The sequence below is a fragment of the Anoplopoma fimbria genome, chromosome 6 (genome assembly GCF_027596085.1).
Source record: "Anoplopoma fimbria isolate UVic2021 breed Golden Eagle Sablefish chromosome 6, Afim_UVic_2022, whole genome shotgun sequence".
NCBI classification, from domain to species: Eukaryota; Metazoa; Chordata; class Actinopteri; order Perciformes; family Anoplopomatidae; genus Anoplopoma; species Anoplopoma fimbria.
This window is the reverse complement of record NC_072454.1, coordinates 5724017-5747412: the sequence shown is the minus strand read 5'-3', so window position 1 is coordinate 5747412 and position 23396 is coordinate 5724017. Positions and strand designations below refer to the sequence as shown.

At 38.2% G+C, this 23396-nt stretch overlaps 2 protein-coding genes across 3 annotated transcripts in view; both read right to left on the bottom strand.

Moving 5' to 3' along the window:
- LOC129092356 (endothelial PAS domain-containing protein 1-like) overlaps positions 1-11834 on the bottom strand; it is a 50267-nt gene extending 38433 nt beyond the window's left edge. For both annotated transcript variants that reach the window (XM_054600277.1, XM_054600279.1), the window contains exon 1: positions 11734-11834. In XM_054600277.1, the coding sequence (XP_054456252.1) occupies positions 11734-11759 (26 nt within the window). In that variant the 5' untranslated portion in view covers positions 11760-11834. The remainder of the gene's footprint in view (positions 1-11733) is intronic.
- Positions 11835-16247: 4413 nt separating this feature from the next.
- Positions 16248-23396, bottom strand: part of LOC129092029 (protein kinase C epsilon type-like) — a 65239-nt gene continuing 58090 nt past the window's right edge. The window contains exons 13-16 of the mRNA XM_054599778.1: positions 21231-21369; positions 20731-20919; positions 19242-19388; positions 16248-18929 (exon numbers count right to left, since the gene is read on the bottom strand). Of these exons, the coding sequence (XP_054455753.1) occupies positions 18783-18929; positions 19242-19388; positions 20731-20919; positions 21231-21369 (622 nt within the window). The 3' untranslated portion in view covers positions 16248-18782. The remainder of the gene's footprint in view (positions 18930-19241; positions 19389-20730; positions 20920-21230; positions 21370-23396) is intronic.

Here is a 23396-nt window from a genome sequence, read left to right as displayed (position 1 = left end):
ATAGGTTGAAAATACATACCTGGCATTCTCAAACCTCTGTGGCAGAAGTAACGCTGTCACTCTAAACCACAGCGAGTCACAACTGCTCGCCTGACTGACTAACACTGAATGAGGAACAGCGGTGACGGGAGCATTAAACTAGGATTTAGGGTTGAAAACAATAGCGAGCGCTAAATGTATCGCTATGTGGTTTTTGATTTTATAAAGCAATTAAACATCATGGCTTCCCAGATTCCACTGCGCAGCCATCTGAGGCCGTTTGTGTTCATTTCTATAAAAAAACCATGGTTGAAATATTCTCAGTGCACTCACACATTTACCCTCATTAAACTCATCTTTCCATTGTACACTAATGACCATTTTGTGGTTCTAATTAAAGATGTCCAACAATCAGCATCATCAGCATGCCCAACAGGCTAAGGCACATATGAACAAAGCAGCTGAGCCAGATGTTTCTTCCACCTGAAGCTCGCTTCAATGAGCTCCTGGGCGAAGTAGCCACCGCTTGCTTTAAGTTTTACGTTTCACAGTGAAGGCAGCGTGACAGCAACTGTCCTCCTCGCCCCTCGGTGCTCATACATCTCTCTTTCCTCACACACCCTCCAGCTTTTACAATCACTTCTCCTTCTCTCTTTGTGATTAACTTGTCAGTTAATGTATCCAACGCCCTGCAGCCTGAGCGGATACAATATTCGCCCTCACATTTACCTGCAAACACAAATACATTTTGAAAGATCTGATCCTACTAAGCTCTCATGTTCAGTTCAAATCTAAAAAAAACAAACCAAAAAAACCAACAAATAGAGGATATATTGTGTCTGTTCGTCGCTCTGCGGGCAGTAATGAGACTGTTAATACAGCTTTCCCCTGCAGCGCTGCACAAAGCTTCATCTGTTCCCATCTGCATGTGAACAGTGTGCGTTCAGGATTACTTGGCTGCATCCAGTGCTCATGTTCCAATGAAAGAAAATTAGCTTGATCTTCATTCATTTACATACGAGCTGTAACGTGGCATACAAAAACAAAAGACATTAATGAGGAAATGTCTTATAAAATTGCAATGTATTTACTCATGTCACAGTCTATTTACTGTTGAAGTTGTCTTTCATTTTGAATACTAATAAGCTGCAGCTTCACATTTTATCTGACTTGGTCTCAAGCTAGATTTTCTTACTGTTGATTCTTGCGCTAGGGCTGCATGTCGATGCCACAGATGCGTTCAATTATCAAAAACTATCAAGTACTGAATACAGGAAGCAAAAGTTACATTTTCAGGATGTTTACTTATTTTGCTGTTGTTGGGGCTGTGTTTTTTGGACTTTTGGAATATTTTTTATTGAATTAGACTGATCCAACACGTTTCACTTACAGTTTTTCTCATCTTGCATGCAAACCGTTACCTCAGGTTCAGACTGAACGGTCAGGTTTGGCACATGCAACATGCAACATGCATACACACATAAACACACACGTGCACAGAAATACAGGCCCCCCACATTGACCATTTGATTGTTGCGATAACAAGCCAAGAGGTGCTTTAGGAAAACAGATCCTGGAACAAGAGCAGGTGTCAGGCTTTGTGTGTGTGTGTGTGTGTGTGTGTGTGTGTGTGTGTGTGTGTGTGTGTGTGTGTGTGTGTGTGTGTGTGTGTGTGTGTGTGTGTGTGTGTGTGTGTGTGTGTGTGTGTGTGTGTGTGTGGGTGTAAGCACAGGTACGGTGAGTTCATAACAGCCCTCCATGGATCATTTGCTCTAGAAATGTCCTAATCACTTTCTTGTCGTTTCCATCTGGCCCGCTGAAGAACAGATTTACAGATTTCATTGACGTCGACTGGAGCCGGAATATTTGACCGCACCTTAACTTGGTCTGCAAAAAGGAACAGTCTGCTTTTTCTGAAGATCAGTATCATTTTTGTCCAGTACATGTTTATCCCGGTTTCGCACAAAAAAACTTGAATGTGGAGGAAAAATACCACTAACCATTTCATATTTTTAATTTGAAAACAACTTATTTTTTGCAATCTTAAAAAAGACCTGACTGACTATGTCCAAACGATCAGTGTGCAAAAATACGCACAGTTAGCATGTCCACGTACTGAGTAAAAAAAAAAACACCTAACAGAAAAACACCTGAAACACGGAGAAGTAATCTGAGAACAAGTGGAAAGAAAGGAGATCGTAAAACAACAGTTATCTTTACACATGAATCATTTTTTGCCTACTTTAATCATTCCTCCGGTTCATACTAGCAATTTAAGATATCATTGTGCTAGAACCTTACATTAAGGTCATTTTCCAACACCACTGATAGCTGACTATAATAACCTCATGAGCCAAAAACCATGGCAACAACAAGCATCACTTTTTAGCGTCACCTGGTAACAGATTTCGTTGTGTTGTAAGTTTTCTAAACGCTGCGCATCTGTTGTCAAAAATGGTGAAGAGGTTTCTTCATTTGCCTGTTGGGTCTATTTAAACTGCGTCTAGCTCTTAGGACCACCGTAAGTAGAGGCCAGTGAGTCTGCCCACACCCAAATCATGCACACACACACACACACACACACACACACACACACACACACACACACACACACACACACACACACACACACACACACACACACACACACACACACACACACACACACACACACACACACACACACACACACCTTTCCTTGCTTACAGTAGGTCTTCCTGTAGTTGTGGCGCCTGGCCGAACACAAACACAGAGCAACAATACAGTACTGCTAATCTGTGATCCTGAGGAACATAGAGTTCTAGAAACACAGCCAAGCACACACACACACACACACACACACACACACACACACACACACACACACACACACACACACACACACACACACACACACACACACACACACACACACACACACACACACACACACACACAGACACACATACACACACATACATGGCCAAACAAACAGTTATCCCAGACAGGGGCCCCAACTTCGGCTGAAACAGGGGAAGAACGATGCAGGAGATTGCTGATGGATCTGATAGTCCATGAAAGAGAGGCACACACACACACACACACACACACACACACACACACACACACACACACACACACACACACACACATGCATGCATACACACACATGCATACACACACATATTCTGGCACAAACAAACAAACCCACCCACGCCACGCTGATGGTCGGGATAGACTGGCTGATTGAAAGAGGCACGGGGTGGGAGAGTGGGGGGGGGGGGGGGGGGGCACCAGGTGGTGTGACGGAGGTCAGCTGACTAGACTGGGACCCCTTTAACAGACTATCAGACATGCTGCACGGCTGAGATTTAAACTGGGAGTGAAATTGATCGACTGGGAAATTCAAATACATTACATAAAGAATTGTATTTGTCCAGGTTTTCAGATATCTGTCTCTGAGACTTCTTCCCTCAGCCCAGTGCTATGTTGGGGGTCCTCGCAGACGTTTAAGAAATTCAACAGCAACATTGCTTTTTTAGTTAATAACTTTACAGTTACTCTTCATAATTAGAAACCCGAGAGATGTTCCAGTTTAAGCTTTATTTCATGTTCTATTTTGTATCCTGATTTGTATATTCTTTCCAAAATCTCAAAAACTGAGCACAAACGACAAGACTATCTGTATGTAATGATACAACTTTGGGCAAGTGAGAAGGACAGAAAAAAATAAATCACTTCAATTTTCATCACAATAGGCCCCAAAACAAAACCGTCTGTTTTCTGTTTATTACCTGACTTTAAAAACAGTAGTATTTGGGGCAAACTTTGCTTATACAGCCCATCCGTGATAATGGTTCTCCAGCAAAATAGTATCACAAACTTGGATCGCTGGACGGTGGTAAAAAATACCAGGAAGCTTCAAAGAAAACTTGTAAAAAAAAATTGGTTATGAGAATTTAGTTTTCTTTTAAAACTGACTGTGCTCTACTTGTGTTTTAGAGCAGAGCTAAAGAGATGTGAGGACTGAGGTGAGTGAAAGAGACGAGAAAGCTGCATTTCATTAGTTTTCATGTAACACAAACTCTGGAATGACTCGGTGTAAATCTGGAGAAAAGGATTACAGAGACTTAAAGAGAAAGGAATGCAAGCCAAGTACCGTTTCTCACTTTGACCATTCTCACATAACAATTTACAGTTTGCAGCCAAAGTCAAAAGAATGATACTTAAGTTTGACATGAAAAGGTATAAAATTGTTATCGTTGAGTATGTTAATTAACTTCCATTTAAAAGTGCAAAAATGAAAAAAAGTGTAGTAGGTAGAGGTTGAATGTTAACTCTGACAGATTGAATCTCGGGACATTTTCCAAGTGTTCATAATATGTTTTTCTCTGATTTTTTTCTCTGATAGTTACAGTGTCCTGCGGAGGATGTCTGGCTCTCAGCTCCTCTCGTGTTTTCACTGCTCGTTAGAGTCAACAAATTCACTTTGGACAGTGAGATTGTCCGAAAATGATTGAAAATGAGGCAGAAGGAGAAAGCTTTTAACACACAGGTGGGACAGACGGAGAGGAAGACTCTCTCAAAGCTTCCTTTTTACAACAGGCAGACTTTGGGTGACCATGAACTGTAGTGTGATTACCGAGCATTCCTGGAAAGAGTCTGATATTTGATTTCCTTTTTGTTTAAAACAGTAATAAGTGACTTATCAATCCACTGTGCAATAATAAAATGATTCTGTCTGCTTGTATAATATTTTAGTTATTGTGGATTTTTATTTACTGTGTGATTACTTATTTATAATACTTTATTTTTTTTTACTATGTCTCTTGTTTGCAATATACTCTCTGCTGCTGTAATCCTGCAAATTTCCCCGCTGCGGGACTAATAAAGGATTATCTTATCTTATCTTATCTTATTTAGAAATTCAACAGACAAGCGATTGATATTTTGATAACATTTCTGATGTTCCATGTTGGGTTTTCACACAAGGGGACTATAGTATAGATTTGGTTAAAGGTATCCTGTGTAGTTTTTGATCATTGGTGTTGCTATGGAGAGATATTTTTACCAGTGGGTCCCTGTTCTTTTTTTTTTGTATGTGCACGAGCTGGAGGACAGAGGCAAAAGCGAGCACACGGGCAACACCTGCTTCCAGTTTCTCTCTATTCCACTCAATGGATAGAAGTGATGTGAAGTGATGTGCAAACAAGTGCAGCAAAATGCCCCCACAGCAGTGAAGAAAAAGGACTACAAGCTAAAGTTGAGCTATCTTGACTTGACTTGGGGGGAGCCAGAATCTCGTGGTCAACCTGAAGGAGTCTTGGAGGGCCTGGAGCTCAGCCAGGTGACACACAGAGGTTCAGCAGACGTTTTGGTATACAGTAGCGGAGGAAGAGGAAGAGGAAGAAGGGGAGCTGCCGGACAGGAAATAGGAAATGGCGAGGAGACAGAGTTCTGAAGGAGGGGAGAGAGGGCAACCACAAAAGAGTGAGCGGGGGGGCAAACAGCACAGCTGGGAGTCGCGGATAAATATGTTATACGAGCAAAAAGACACAAAGAAAAAAACATGAAGACGGAAAGCCGGAGGAGGAGGAGGAGTGGGCGGGTGAGAACGAGTGAGACAAAAATAACAATGGAAAGATGCAGAGAGGTTTCCCAGACCACCTCGTCACCTCCTGCGGTTTCCCCTCAGTGTGCGGGGGCCAAAGTTTACAGCTGACCAGGGGCCTCCAGGCTCCCCAGGGCCTCAAGTTCACAGCCAGTATGTTTAATATTAGGAAAAAGTTTGATTTTATCATCACTGAGAAGGAAGAGAATGAATGGACAGATGGATGGATAAAAGTAAATGAACCCTTTTAACATGACATTTATAACATTTATAACATGCATAATGTAATAACTTTTTAACATATTACATGCACAAAAGTACGAATATGTTATGCGCTCATGGTTTTCTTACACTGTGTGCTGATAATAAAATGGAGCTTTTATTAAATTTGAATTTTTACATTATGTAAAGTTAGACTACACCATGTGTTTTAATATTTATTTTATTGGGTTAGAAAAATAAAGAAAAAAATGAAAAAAAATCTGAAATGTATGTTAATTTTGATTATAAGCAAACCTAGGATAACATCAAATAAAAAATAACAAAACTACAGAGATTTTTATAAAAACTGTTAACTGTGTTTTAAACTGCCTTTGGCAAGTAATGAGTAGCTTATTTGCTTTCGTCCGATTTTTCTTATTTTTTCAAAGCACTTTCTGAGCTGTAAATGTTGCAAGGAGATCTCCCTCACTGCATGTAAATAAATTAATTAGTACTTATTACTGTCAGTGGCAATCATCCTCTTCTGTGTGTTAAAGATAACCTTTTGGAAACAGGACGACATTAAAGTTGAGGTCAATTGAGTTCAGTTTCTACCTACCTGCTCCTCTTTAGAAAAAAAATCCATGAATGTTCAGTGAAAAGCATTAAAACCCTTCAATCAATAAGCAGACAATATTGTGAAAACAGTACTGAATCTGCCATCCTGTCTTCTATTACTGGAAGTGGTTATCACCTAAAAACACTTAATGAGTCTTTATATTCTGTATTACTCCCCCGTCCTCCACTCTGAGCTCTTGAATTGCTCTCATCAGTGATGTGTAAAATATATCTAAAGTATAAAGTCCACCAGTGTTCACAAGAAGCAGCTGGCTCAGTTAAAACTTAACTCGCAGTTCATTGTCCTCAGAGAACTAATCCCAGTAAATCACCAAACAACTCACACAACACATCTGTATATCTACCACTTCTCTACTTAATGACCCAGAGTCTCTCTCTCTCTCTCTCTCTCTCTCTCTCTAGTAAATCCTTTCTACCAAGTTTCTATGGACTCCCTGTGTTTCTGTCTTCATCGGCCTCTCACTTGTTTACATAGTGAATAGAGCTTTAAACAAACAGTAGAGTCTCACAGCACAAAAAGAGATTCTTAACCACCAAAAGACTTCTTCAAAACTGACAAACAGACTGAAGTGGCTGATGTAAAGCTGCTGTTTGTAGAACTACAATCGAAACATGGATACAGTCACTTGTTTTGAGCTGAATCTGGGTCAATAATAAGTGTGTTTTTTTTGGGGGGGGGGATTAATTAATTCTGTCCGTACTCGACATCTATTGATCTATAGCAAAGTTCTGCTCAGGTCTGGGAATCATTACAAGACGATTCCTGCAAGCGAGCAAACCAAAAGTAAAAGATCAGAGTTGATCAAGGTTCAGTTCACAGCTTAGTCATGTAAAAGTACAACTGGTTTCCCAAAAATGATCCAGGACACAGCCCGGAAACAAACTGATTACTCAGCAGAGGAAAGACAGCATGAGTGAATCAATGATAATAACAATTGTATTGTATTGTCAAATGACAATGACAAAAAAAATCCAGGAAAAACCCCCCTAAATCCCTTTTTAAATATCTTGTTTGTTTGTTTGTTCTGACAATTTCACATTTGTGTGTATTGTGTCAAAGTGACACTGCTACTTTATGACAAAACCAGATCAAATCAAGTTGAGCGGGAAAGCTGTATTTCGACCATTGGAATCTTAGTTTGACTGAAACCTAAATTTTAACTAAAGGTACCCTTACTCTTTTTTTTCTTTTTTTTTCTGGAGCTTTCAACTACATCTCAGAGTGTCCATCCACTGTCATGATTGTGGCATCAGAGAAACCTTAATCCGCTGAAGAAGACCAAGAGATGCAGTTGACGGTTCCAGAAAATATCAGTGGACTTTGAGTTAAGACGTTTTATCAAACAGGGAATAAAAAACAGTGTGTCTGGACTTCTCATCAGTTGAAAAGGAAGATACAACTGATGACAAATGGATCAAGGGTGACGATGGTGGCAGTAAATAGTTGTATCGGTCATGTGCCTACTCATAATGAAGAGTGTAAGGTTCATAACTTAACACACGCACAATGTTCTTATCAAATCTTTAATGAAACAAAAACAGTGACAGGGGAAATATTCTTTAGTTTCCTACCAATAACATGCGAATTACTTAGTTTTTAAGACAGGTTTAGTGCAAAATGAAATTACTATTCCTTACAATTGGAAATTAAATCTTAAATATTAATAGTTATCTCCTAAATCAGCCTTTTTTAAATACACAAACCCTTATTTACATAAAACTAGGTTCTAAAGTCAGCGGTGGAAAAGTGAGGTGAGAGACACTGATGACGTGTTACTGCGTCACATTGTGGTAAAAGCTGACTAAAGCTGTGACAGCCCATAACAAACACCGGAACACTGGAGGGTTTACTGGTTTTAACCTGACCAAACACAGAGGTTGTAACTTCAGATATGATGAAAGTGATGCAGTTTGCCTCGTTTGAAAGTTATAACTCATCTCTTTTAACTTCATTCAGTCAGTGCCAATACATACTGGGAGATTTAAAAATGTTCTACTAATTTTTTTTTTTTTTAACCCTGTCCTTTAAATTGGTCATTACATGTAGCTTGGACCAGCAATACTTTGAGTTTTGTGTGTATAGTACCGTGTACATGTACATGTACTAACAAAGGTGTGTTGTTATTATACAACATGATGACCCTGGATAAACCTGTCTCATTTCTGGTTTGGTTGGAAACAAAACTTTGCAAACTAATAATAAACTCCCAGAATACACTTGTTTGTTCATTTCGGATATTTAACCAACCCAACAATTCTAACAGGTGTATTATTATATATCTGTTCTCATTCATTTGAGTGTCATTGTAATTCATATTTTATTCATATTTGACTTTTGAGAAAATAAAAAAAATATATATGAAATAATATTAGAACATTTTGAAAAAAAATATTATTTGAACACAGCTACCTTTTTTCTGTTACAGGTGGCTGCAGTGAAATGACACAATCTGAGGTGTTCTGGGATTAGACGGAAACTCTACAACACCATGTCTGTAATTCTTGTGTCCCAGAAAGTCATGTGTTGTTTCTTACGTCACATATTTTTTATTACGAAACATATTCTTGTTGAGAAAGATCTGGGTTCACAGGAATTAGGGTCAACGCTATAAAAACAATACAAAATGTGTCCTTTTAAACAGCTTGACAGTAAGTGGACAATCACATGAAGACATTCCATCACGTTCATCCTCCCTCCATCAACGATGAGTTATATTAATAAAACTAATCCGAGACACTAAATCCCAGATAAACATGCTGTTTGTTTGCCGAGCAGCCGTTATGAATCATACAACTTCTCAGAGTAATTATGACTTTCAGGCAGCAGCAGTGACAATGTGCTACTGTGTGATACCAACACACTGACAGAGAGAAAAAAAACACATCAATGAGGAGACAGAGACTGGTGAACTCTCTCTCACAGACACAGACACACACACACACACACACACACACACACACACACACACACACACACACACACACACACACACACACACACAGACAGACAGACATAGAGACGCTTTTCATGTGCAGCCCGATAGAGACGATCTCCTTCCCCTAAAATGGCCGCAAGCTCTCCAGTGGAGGCACCAAGGCGTGGACGAGACAGGGGAAACGCTCTGTCTCCCCCTAATGTTATTTTCTCTCTTTCATCCCCAATGAAACAGAGTCCAGTGTCTCTGTCATGTGTCTTAACACCTGATTGGGTCGGGCGATATGGTCAAATTTTTCCAACCGGCAGCCCGAAAAACAAGATATTGCAGATATGATATTTGTGCGGGCAAGTCCCAACTCACGCCGTTATCAACGAATGCAAACACGGAAGAGTTTCTTTCAGAGAAGAATGCAAATACACCAAATTCTTTTGTAGGGCTTTTTGTGGCTTCTACGTGGATTACACTGTAACCGTACAGCTACCAAGGCGTGCCATTATTTTGGTTTCAAACTGGAGGACCTACATAAATGATATGTTGTCTAATGAAAGAAAAAGAGTCATATGGCGGCTGATGAGGGACGCGTCGGCTTGCAGCCTACAAATGAACAAACAGGTGGGGATACCATGCGGTATAAAGATCAGGGTCCTCAACAAGTTTTTGGTCCAGTTGTCAAATATGATTTATGACTTGAAGCAGACCATTAAATCATTAATATAAGATGACAAAAATTGCCCCAAATGTCCAATTTAGTATATTTGTCAAATTGTCTCACCCTAATTCCTGCTCTGTTCATGTTTGTGCCTGATCAGATAGTGACTGTTAAGGTGGAGAGAAACGAGTCACAAGGTTGGACTGGACCGACAAGAAAGCAGACGGCAAACCCAACTCTGCTGATTCAAATCAATGTTCTTCCTGTAGTTGGATGAAGGTTTTTGTTTTGTCAGTTTCATTTGAACATCTTGATTAAATGTCCTTTTTTTGCTTTTGCCATGTTTCGTAATCCTTTTTAAGTGATCTAATTGGATAAACACAAATCGATTAAATTCAGGATTTTCCACAGGTGAGACGGTAGTTTTCTCCCTTTGACAGGTGTGATTAATCAACTGTAATGGTGACACAAACTGGGACAAGCTGGAACCAGCACTGCGATGTATCCCAAGATTAGGCCCATGACCTCATCACTACTGTTTAACAACTGACAACCCAAAAAGCAGGGCGCCACTTGCAGGAAGACACACTAACGACACAATACAGAAGTTATTTAAAACACAAATATATAAATCACGTTAAAGGGTAAATGATGACGCAGCATTAAGTATTTCAGATATCCCAAGTGTCTTGTAGTTTACAATGTAATTCGATGTCTGGCAAGCTGGTTTTAGGGTAAAACATTATCTGGTGCATCTGCTGACTAAGCAGGCAAGAAAAAACTAAAAAGAATGGTCGCATGCATTAAATCATCAAATACATAGATACAGTTTTTTGTGGTCATTCACCAGATGTTATCTTCTCTACAGGAAAACAGACTTACGGTTACTACAAGTTCTAGAAATTTCCTGTCCAGGCATTCTGATATCTACTGTAATGATTGATCGGTGATTGTCTCTGAAGGGAGTTATGACATTATGGATTCTCTTCTGAAAGGGAAGCTTTATTGATGGGGAACAAGCTCTATTTAAACATTTCTATTACTATTTGTTTTATCACAGTTACCTTAACATGCAAGGCTGTTGTGGTATTTTAAACTGTCTGGTAAGCATCCTCTGTGCAAAGGTAACATGTCCTGTGTGAGTCTGCAGGAAACTGAAGATGCATTTTGACAAACCACAGCTTTCAAAAAAATAAAAAAGTGTTGTACTTTCTGCCACTGAGCCACTGCTATATCCACAAAATGAACACCAATAATCAGAGAAAAACTCATTTATATACAGGGCAACTTAGTATGCAAAAGAAATACCAGAGTAAAGGCTGTATTTGCATTTAAAAGCGTAAAGTATTTATCTTTAGAGGAGAAAATGCATGAAATATAATAGAGGCATGATGGAATATAGTTTAGCTAGATTGTGTATGTGTTCACTCATTTGTGAAACAAGTGTTATAGGCCTTGCATGAAATAAAAAAAATAAAAAAGTAAAATAATCAGAATTAAATCTGGTTTATCACAGTGGCAACCTGTAGCAATCTACTGTCAAATACAGACTCAATCAAATCCCCCACTTACACCTTTAATAAGACTACCAATGTGCAGTCATTGCATTAAAAACACTTTGCACATGAATACAGCTTTTTTTTGGCTGTGACTGTGATTTTAGCTCCTAAACACACCGGGGGGGATCAAACCAGAGGAGGAGAAAAAGAAAAGAAAAGAAAAAGAAAAAGTCTCACCTCTTCTTCTCCTTATCTGCCGTCATGTTGTAATTCCTCGACAGTCTGCGTTAAGTCCCAACTTTATATAGAAGTCAAAATAATAAGTGACACTTGAAGGGTTTTTTTTTTTTTTTTTTTTTTTTTTTTTTTTTAGATCAACGTGTGCAGGTCAGGTGTCCTCTGACAGATCATGTCATATATGTAATTAAAAAAAAAAAAAAAAACCCTCAAAAAAAACACCCCAGTTGGTTAGTCCATTAAAAAGCCCAGCTGACTGGGAGAACTGGGAGGAGGAATGGGGGTGTGTGGGGGAGAGAAGGGGGCCGTACAGTCTCAGAGCACTGCCGAGGATTGCACAGCCTCTCGCCCGCAGACAGTGGAGCCCTTCACCGGCTGGGTGTGATACAGTATGGAAGCTGCAGTCGCTGCTCCGCTTGTGCAAAAACTTTTCCCCACCTCTCGCTTGCTGGTCTGTGGAAACTCGCAGCGCTCCGCTCGGTCTCTGACCTGGAGCTCAGCTGGCACCGTGCAAGCCGCCGTCCAGGAATGAGGCGCGCTGATTGGCTGGAAACGCCGCCGGGGTCCGCCTCCTCCTCCCTCCCCGTCCTCCTCCTCCCTCCTCCTCCCAGCGGGCTCTGCCCTCTTACCTGGTTGTACCTGATGGCTGTGAATGATAGCAGCATTGGAGGTCCGTTCCCGCCAGTAAAATGAAACTGGAATGAATACTAAAAGGCCTTATTATTATTATTATTATTATTATTATTATTATTATTATTATTATTATTATTATTATTATTATTATTATATTGCAGCAGCTTTATTGATCCCCATGGGGAAATTCAAAGTGTTGCAGCAGCTCAACTACACAGACACAGACAATAAATACACATACTATACAACTACACAGACAATAAATACACATACTATACAACTACACAGACAATAAATACACATACTATACAACTACACAGACACAGACAATAAATACATATACTACACACAATAAATACACATACACAGACAATAAATACACATACTATACAACTACACAGACAATAAATACACATACTATACAACTACACAGACAATAAATACACATACTATACAACTACACAGACACAGACAATAAATACACATACTATACAACTACACAGACAATAAATACACATACTATACAACTACACAGACAATAAATACACATACTATACAACTACACAGACAATAAATACACATACTATACAACTACACAGACACAGACAATAAATACACATACTATACAACTACACAGACAATAAATACACTATACAACTACACAGACAATAAATACACATACTATACAACAAAATAAAGATAGAACAGGAATACAAAATAAAGATAGAACAGGAATATGACATTACATTACATTACATTACATTACAGTCATTTAGCAGACGCTTTTATACTTACAATAAGTGTATTCAACATAGGTATTCAAGAGAACTACTAGTCACCAGAAGTCATAAGTGCATCTCCTTTATTAAACAAGCATCTAAGAGCAGAAACCAGAGCAAAAGTACAGAAACAAACTAATATGAATACAATAAGTGCAACGAACTAATACGAATACAGTAAGTACAATAAACTAATACGAATACAATAAGTGCAACAAACTAATACGAATACAATAAGTACAACAAACTAATACGAATACAATAAGTGCAACAAACTAATACGAATACAGTAAGTGCTTTATAGGCTAGGAGGCTTTTATGAAAGCCATAATGATATTTTGAGAAATTTTGAATCTTTTTTTTTTAGCAGCTTTAAAGGAAATCTTCACTGAAAGTACTCCAAACACATTTGATTATAAAGGAATATGCTCAACATTTGGGGAAATACATTGACAGAGGGTTGGATGGTAATATTAATAAAAGAGCTGCCTACACACTGACATTTCCCAGTTACAAATTCTTTTTTTTTAAGTTTCGATCTTGTTCGCCTGACCAAGATATCTATCATATCTGCTCCCTTATCAGCTGTCAATCAACAACAGGGTGTTTCTACACAGACTCTACATGGCATAGTATGACTTGACACTATACACACAATGTGAAGTGTAGCAGACATAAAGAGCCGTTTCATTTAGGTCAACTCATCTATTGTTATTGATAATTTAATTTAACAATGAGATGAAAATAACATCCTCATGACAGTTCATGGCAGACAAGATGTGAGGGTACTTTTGCTACTGCACCAGACTTTTTTCCCATTAATATAAATAGGTTTGGTATAAGGTGTGGAAAGTACATTTGTGGGCGAAATTATGAGACAATGGGCCCCTATAGGCACAGACATGCAAAAGGCCCCCACACCTCTCCTACCAGCAAGACACACCGAATTTAACCACTTTTTGTTATAGTTGTATGTCTCTTTGTTGAAGTTTTGTGTCACTTTGTAGTTCTTTTTTTGTTTGTGGTTGTTCTGCCCAATATTGTAGTCATTTTGCATCTCTCTGTAGTTTTTCTGTCTCTTTGTAGTCATTTTGTGCCCCTTCGTAGTTGTTTTTCCCCTTTTCGTAGTTATTGTTAGTCTCATTAAGTCTCAATGCAGTTGTGTTGCATATCTCTGTAGGTGTTTTGGTCTTTTTGTAGTCGTTTTATGTTTCTTTGTGGTCATTTTTTGAGTCTTTTCCTGACTGTTACTTGTCTCTTTAAGTAACATTTTATATTTGAAGGCCAGGGGGCCCCTGACACTTTGGGCTCCTGGGCCTGTACCCGTTAGACCTGTTCAGTCATCCATCTATGATTTAAGTACTATACTAGATATACTATACAATTCTTAACTAACATTTTTAGCTACTTGCACAAACACCTAACCCAATACAGTATTTCCATTTTATGCATCTTTATACTTCCACTTCACCACATTGCAGAGTCAAATATTGTAGTTTTTACTTCACCACATTTGTCTGACAGCTTTAGTTGCTACTTACTTTGCAGATGAAGATCATGAATATAAATGTATTAAACACAGAAATGACTATGTTTTATTATGAATTAAAAAATGTACAAGCAACCCAACAGTATTTATAGTTAGAAATAAGTTCCACCTTTAACAGCTGCAACATTCATTAACATGGCAATGTATGAATTTATGATGATATAATCCAATAATATATATTATGATGAAATTGGCTGTTCTGCATAATGAGTATTCTTTTCTATGTTAAGTATATTTTGATGATAATATTGTTATTTTACTTAAAGGAGCAGTGTGTAGGAATTAGGCATCTAGCTTTGAGGTCACCAACTACATACCTCTCAGCTCCCTCTTCCTATTCCAATTACATGGACTAAAGAAAACATAGTTAAGAATATTATAGGAGCTTTAATAAAATATATGGGCTCAGCTGACTGATCTGGAATATCGGACAAAGCTTTTCTTAAAGGCTATGTATGTCGTGTGTAGAAACCAAAACAAAAGTTAAACCAGCTCAGCCTGCGTTATTGTTTCCTGACTAAGCGTTTAGTTTCCCACCAACGTCACGTTCAAAAGCAGGTCTCACCACATTTTTTCAATTTTTCTGTCAGAAGCAGATAACTCCTTCTGTCATTTATCATCTTTTCACCTGGCAAAGTTAAATACACATAACTCCTCCTTGATGGAGATATGATCTCATTGGGTGCTTATCCTATGTCGAATGGTAAAAATCAAATATATTTTCCTTGTTTTTTTGTGAATTCTTTCGTACATTTTACACTGAGTGAAACATTGAAATGTAAATTTCTACATTTAATGGTCAAACTGTAAAATTTACAGAGAAAAGGCGTTTTGCAAGATTTTAAAGACGTTTTGGTAACACGTTTTATGACAACTACTTTAAGCATTGTTTTATTATATTATATCATAAATATTGATATTATGAAGCATTGTATAATGCCTTAAATGTCAAGTATCATAATACTTCATAATTTATTGTCCCTTACTGACATTTTTGATTTTGCAAGGATCATAAAGTACTATAAATCTCATAGTTGTAATACATTATTACCCTTTTATAATGCTTTAAAAAAGATTATAATTGTTATAATATATTTATAACTCTTGTGGTCATTTGGTGCTTCAAGTAAAGTGACAAATATGTCCATTTTATATGGAAAAACACACAAAACTTTGTAAAATATTTTTTTTACTTTACTTAAAGCAAACAATGAGCCCTTAGAGTATCTAATAAGAACATTATAATGCATTTTACCAGTTATTATAATACATCTCAAACACATTATAACATATTACATCTATGAGAATTATAATACACTATTATCCTTTCAGAAAAATGTCAGTGGGTCATTATTAAATGCATATTATAAGTTATGATTATTGTTATAAAGCATAATGAATACTTATGAGACGCACAAAGCACAAACACGGAGGAGAAGACGGGTTGGAGAGGAGACTCAGATTTTTAGAAATTATATAAAAATTATACACAAAACAAACAGTCTTTTTTGACATCATATTTAATTTGTTTCAAAATTAAAATACATCTTCACATCCTTTTAAAATACAGTACATTTGGCACGCAGCGTAAAGAAAAGAACAAATTCGACATAAACACGAATGAAGGACATGGAAAAAAAACACCACAGGTCAGATGGCAAAAATGCACATACAAAGCTTCACAAATACAGGAAGTGCAACAAAACCCAAACATGTACATACAGTAACATTCTGCATATGACCCCAGGAAGATGAATGTTTGATACTGTAAGTTAAATCATAATACTGTCTCCATTGTTTGAAATATACCTCAGGCCACAATTTAACTTCAACCAAAGTAAAGAAACCTCCTACATAATGTTCTTCTTTTATTTATTTTTTTACAAAACTTTAAACTAAAGGGATTGTGGTAGGAACATTTGGAAGTAGCATTTGGCATGTAGCATGGAGGACTTCTGGGAAAGAATGTTTTTAGGGTCCTAGTGGAACAAACTTTTAAATTAAAGACAAAAACAAAGATGCCACATGAGACACATTAAGACAATAGAGAAGAAAATATGAGAAACAATATGGACGACAGAAACATTTTGTTTTGAAAGTTGGTTCGCAGTTAAATGATCTCAAATCTGCACTGCTACCCATAAATATGTGTTTGTATGTGTGTTTAGAGTGTCTTCCTGAAGCCAGTTTCTAATTCATCCTCTACTCCCCATTCTTGCACTTTTAAGGAAATATGTTTGAAATATCGATCACTTTTATGTGCACTTAAACTAACTGTAAAGTAGTCTCCTCTGTACCTGTCCTTGGATGAGGCTAAATGAAAACAAATAGCAAGAAAAGAAGAAAGAAAGAGAAGAAAAATAGAAAAGCAACTTAACAAACAAATAAAAACTCTTTCAGAGTATTGCACATGGAGTTTTCTTGAAAATTTGGATTCTTTTAAATTCACTAAAAAGTCCTAAACCTGACCTGTGACATGGACCAACACCTCTGCACACCAGCTTATTTGACCTCCGTGTCCGAGTGGTACAAAGAGGAGGAGGAGGGTCTGATGTGTTTCTGACCAGGTGAGTCTCGCTGCATCACATGAAAACTAAAGATTTCTAACACGCCATCAATAACTAGATGATCTAGTAAAAAAACAACACAACAACATGAACAAAAAAGATGTTTTAAATAAAAAAATACAACATGATGAAAACATGAAGAGGGCTTCTCCACGTATGCACACACACACACACACACACACAAATACATTCAGTTGAACACATTCAGTCACATGTGCAAACACATTTCACCTCTATGTACGATCCACCAGTTTGATGTGGAGTCTCGAGGGTTTGGTTTGTCATGTCAGTGACTGTAGGTCCAGTACAGCGACCGATTACACAGTGACTGTACACACACAAAAACACACACAAGGCATCTCAACGATCAAGTGGTCATGAAGGGATTTAAAGAGTTGACTTGGAGAGATTTTGCTCCAGTAGGTGCAGAGAGAGTTTCAGTAACAAAGACTTTTTAAAGGGCTCCTTTGACATTTTAGATTGCAGCTCTTAATTTGGCTTCATTGGACCACTGTCCCCATGTCAAACATCAAGTCATATGAAAAACAGCTTGTTGACACTCACTGCAACAGGACACACCCAGTGGTAAGCTACTGTAGCGCTGTTAGCTGACGGCTAATGGTACCGTTTGGTTTTGAATGAAGAATGGGACGTCGGTTTTCTAACATGTGGAGAGAGAAGGAAAAACAACGCATGTAACCTTCTCTCTAAAACAAAAGAACTGCTGAGATAAAACAAAACTAAATTGTCAAAATGCCAACGTCATGCTTTTGTCGGGCGCCTTAAATTTCAATTTGCCAGTTTGGCTATCAAATTTAAAACATTGTACTGACAAAACTTCTATGTTCATCAAGATTTCATCCCCAAACAAAATGCTGATTTCCTGCTTCTCCTTTTATAATGAATAAAGTACTTTTCAAGACCATTTTTATTTAAATACAATCATTGGTTGAACATATATATATATATTTTCCATTCACATACAAGTTTAGGGAAGAAAAACATTCTTTAAACACAGAGATAGACACAGGATACAGCACATCATGTACAGAAAAGACAGTCTTGCTCTTTCAAGTGGTACAGTATGCAACTATGCATGCATGCACGCTTGCACTCACATTATCTCGCTCTCACACACACACACACACACACACACTTACAGGCCGTTACCTTGCCCATGTATAATCTTCAAAAGGTCCTTCTAAAAACACAGAGTTTGGTTTAAACCACTGCTTTGAAATATATCTGGCCCAAGTGAAGGTGCATTTCTTACGGTTTCTGACTTGCGCTTACATGCTGCTTGAGCATATACTTTGAAGGCATATGCACAAATGGACAAACAACAAGAGCACAGAAACCATAAAGAGAGAGATACCGATGGTCTGAGTGGTCAGATTCTGGAAAAGTTCAGGAGGTCTCAGGCCGTGTGTTTCTTCAAATACTATATCTTTGCTTGAAGATTTTTTAGGTGTTTTGGTGTGTATTAATGTGTTAATTATCTGTGTGTCAGTATGTGTGTGTTTAGGCCACAGTCTCGTCTCCAAAGTAGGAGAATCCTTTAAACTCATCCTGATTGATCTGCTTGATGATGCTTGCTTCCGTCGGCGTCAGGTTGGGTTCTTCTCGTGTAAAGTCCTGGTCAAAGTTATTCACGTCTCTTTTGGTTTTCTGGAAGACAAAGAACAAGAGAGACAGATTTCAGACTCTGGACCTGTGACGACTGGTGGAATAAGCAGTCTCAGACAAGATTAAAAGTTGAGTCATTTTTTAAAATGAGCTTTTTGCAACAAAAAATGTATAATGTTAATCATGAGAACATATTGTTATTAGTTGCTGGAAAAATATTCTTCTACCAGAAGATTCACATGTGAAGAGAAAAGTAATAATGTTCATATTTTAGCCTCTACCCCTGCAGGTAGAATCAAATTTTCACAGTTGCACAGTTATCAGGTGTGAGTTTCTTTGACTGTGTGAACTCACGATGCGTGGTTTGAATGGTGGTCGGATCTTCCTCTGCTCCAGCAGCGTCCAGTCGATCTCTCTGAAGAACACATGGAGCTTAATGGCCTCCTCCAGACCGTGAGCCACCACACAGCCCAGACGCTTGTTAGGACTCTTGGTCATGAACTGAGAAAATGACAGAAACAATCATGGAGAGAAAGAGAGAAAGAAAAGGAGTAAAATAAATATTCAAAACTGAAAAAAGTTAAACTATTTGTTATTACCTCTCTAATATCTATTTTATATTGCAGTGAAAACATCCCCTTCAAACAACTGTATTTATTCGATTTTCTAGCCAAAAAACATTTTTTTATGACAAAATTTGTACACGTCATGATAACGTAGACATTTTTACATGTTTAATTTATCTCAAAGGCTTAAGATGATGTAAAAATGTAAAATAAATAGGTTATTGTGGGTATTAGAAAGTTACACTCCTTTATAAAATGTCCACTTCGCCTGACATTTTCTGCTGGATTTTCGGCAAATACTTGAAAGCTGGATGAGTGGTGAACGAGCTGCTCAGCCATTAGACTTAGTTGAGAGAGTTTATTACGTGACCTAGAGTCCTTCAGCTGGAGGACATGTCCAATCAGAGCCCAGAGTGCTGGTCAAGTGACTGGTCAGAGTCCAAGACAATTGTCCAACATAAACACACTCACTTTCCCACAAGGCTTTGCATTCAACGGCCAAGGTAAACGCAAGGCTTGTGATGGAAAAACTGGACATACAAATAAACGGACGCACAATGGATTAAAACATAGCGGAAACATGGATCAACATATGACACCAAGAAAAAAAGCTGCATCCTCATTCCCACGTGACACTGAGAATGAGACAAACCAAAAGTAAGGGACAGAAAGTGTAAAAGAACAAAAAACAAGCAGAGGACAGAATCAAAGAAACACAAGGACTGATGCATGAATGGAAAAACATTAACCTCCTTCGGGGATCCTTATTTTAGATCTGTAACAGCCCATTAATCCATTAGGGCTGGATATCATTTGAATTCTTCATAATGTGGGGAGTCTAAATGTGCATAACAAAACTCATTACTTAAGAAAACACAAGGTAAAAGCAAAGAAATACAAAGGCAAAAACAAGGTAACTAGGACACGTGTGGTTGAGGCTCAGGTAGATTGTGCTAAAGGGAGGTTCTAAGGATACTTCAGCAAGTGAGTCTTGATCTATTTCAAAGTATAGTTTTTTTTCAGAACTTGAATTAGTAGCAGTGACACGAGCTTGCAAGTCTGTTCCTTAATAACAGTGCAAACATATCACCAATGATGTTATCATTACATGCATAAATTCAGGATTTTTGTCTATTGAGAGTTTGGATATTGTTCTCTTCTAACTTTAAACTCTCTCAGAACTGTTGTGTGTTTAGATGGACTCACAGTTACAACTTAGTGAACGTAGACTAAAAAGTCCTTACAATGCTAAATGTGTCAATGAACAGCTAACTGACCGCTTTGAGAATGGACACAGCCTCCTTGCTGAGCCAGACGGGATAGAGGACGTCGTCGTGGAGGATGGACTCAAACAGGTCATCTTCATTATCGGCTTCAAACGGTGGCTGACCTGCCATCATCTCATACATCAGCACCCCAAGAGCCCACCAGTCCACTGACGGGCCGTAATCCAGCTCTTGAAGTATCTTATCACACATAAAAATGAGGAGGCTTACAAACAGGTAGTCAGAGTTAAAAAGCATACATACATTTTGACGACATGAAATTATGCAAGTGAAATTTGATTTGAGCAAGTCTTTGTCATTTCTCAGTTCTCTGTCAAGTTCTGCGACATAAATAACTTCCCATCGGAAGGCTAAAATGTTCTTCTTCCAACTCCATATTAGCAATGAAAAATTGAGCATCATCAGCAAAGAGTCGAACATGGACAAATAAATCATGAGTTTCCTGTGCATATGTAGGTTTGTGTGTGTGCACGGTGTTTGTCTGAGGTCACCTCGGGTGCGATGTAATCTGGCGTCCCACAGAAGGTGGTGGTGGTGACTCCATCGAGGATGCCCTCTTTACACATCCCGAAGTCTGCCAGCTTACAGTGACCCTCCGCATCCAGCAGTATGTTGTCCAGCTTCAAGTCTCTGTAGAGCCAGAGGGTTAAAGGAAGGATTAGCAAGAGGGATTTGGTAAAATACTTTATGCACACTGGGAGAAACTGGACTATCAAGAAGGTGTTGGACATTGAAAGATTTCACACAAATAAACACACACACATTTTGACAATAATTCAGAAAAAAAGAATACACTTTTTGAGTTATTCAATGTTTCAGTTTTTTTCAATGCCATATCTTGTATAATGAATGCTTCTCTTTATGACAACATATTTGAGAAAAGTTAGAATTTACAATAATCATGATCTACAATTTACTTTATAGTACTTTAAGATCTAGTGAACCTGCCTCTGCGAAGGGGGAGAAATACATAGAAGGAGAATGTGAAAGGGAACACACCTAAAAAAGGAGAGAAAGTTGATGGTTGAAAGGGAGAAAGAGGTGAAGTGGGAAGAAAGGGAGAGGAGAGAGAGCAGAGTGGGAGATAAGAGAAGCAGTGTTGAGAGATGACAGGGGTGGTTATGAATGCTGCAGCTCTGGGCTTGATGGTTGATGGCCACAAAAATGTCAACATCTCCTCGATGTAGCCAATGCAGCCATTCAGCCCAAGGTGTTTTTTTTAAATACAGCCGCCCTGACAAGCCTGGGAGGAGATAGAGTGTGTGCGTGTTCGTGTGTTTCTAAAGTCAAGCGCTTATGCAACTGTCCTTTTTTAGCAAGCTTCCAAAATAAAATAAAAGCAGCTCGACAATCCTGTTTGCGAGCTGCTGTGATTTGCTGTTGAAAAGTTTATTTTCTCTCCCATCATGCTTTGCTCCGACAGGATACTGATTGCACTATACAGTATAAGGTTATGAGAAAAGCTGCTGATTATCATCTACCACCCTCTCTTGGTAAGTATATTTTGCACCCTCAACCAAGTGAATTTATGGTAAATAAGTTATGGTAAATATGAACTAAAGAAACATTAGCATGAACTTGAACATGTTTGCCTTGCAAATAACATTTTCAAAATCCGAATAAGTTCATAAGAGTTCAACATACAATTTAAGGTTATGGCAGGAATCCAGATTTCGTGCAAAAGTAAAACATGAACGGTATGCTAATGCTCCTCAAGTCTCAAGGAAAAAGAACACAACATGTCAGATGCAATGGAGCTTGACAGTTGGCTTGGAACCAAGTTTTCACTCAAAAGTTCATATTGGGGTCATCATAAATGAGCCTGAGTTTCAATGTTCTTAAGCACACAAAAGGCATAAACTTCTCTCTTATATATGAAAACAAACTTAATGTGCAGTGCAAGCTATGTACGTTGGACTTGCATAACATAGAACTAGTTGATGATGATTAATGATTTGCGCTTAAAGCACAAGGAGAAAACAGCAGAGACCGATAACAGGCAATCTCTCATCAAAGCTAAAGAAAATAAGTGATTACTCTATACGTTTAATGAATGCTGACAATCACTGATTGAAATCTAACACATATATCATGTTTCCAAGAAGTCCATTTTAACTCTTTATAACCCTGATTATGTTTGCTGAAGTATGTGTGGTTTGATTGATGTGAACTCGGCATGAAATCCAAAACTTTCATCACTTTTAGCCTCTCAACACAACCACAGTGTTGTACTGTAGCTGAGGACCATGCCTTGCTAAAAGGCACATTGATGGCCTCATGTTGAGGCAGGAAAGAGCAGCACTTGTTCTGTATTTCCCCAGATGAAAAATTAAACTGGCGACCGGCTGCCTGTTTGCATATCTCACCTCCAGGCGACTCCCAGCACATTAAATCTGAATTGGCCGCCTGCAGCTGGGCAGAAAAATAGCATACGAATTTAATGCATTTGTGATTGAATTCAAATGGCTGCTGACGCTAATCTTTGTATTACACATCACCTCGATGAAGGAAAATTCAATATTAAGTGGCTACAGGTGTACAGCTGCACTAATGGAATGATATTTATTTATGTGAAGATGTCTTGTTGTGGTTTTGTAGGATGAGAAGGAGCCTAATAATCTATGTAGCATAGCAGGGAATGGGTAACATTTTAATAA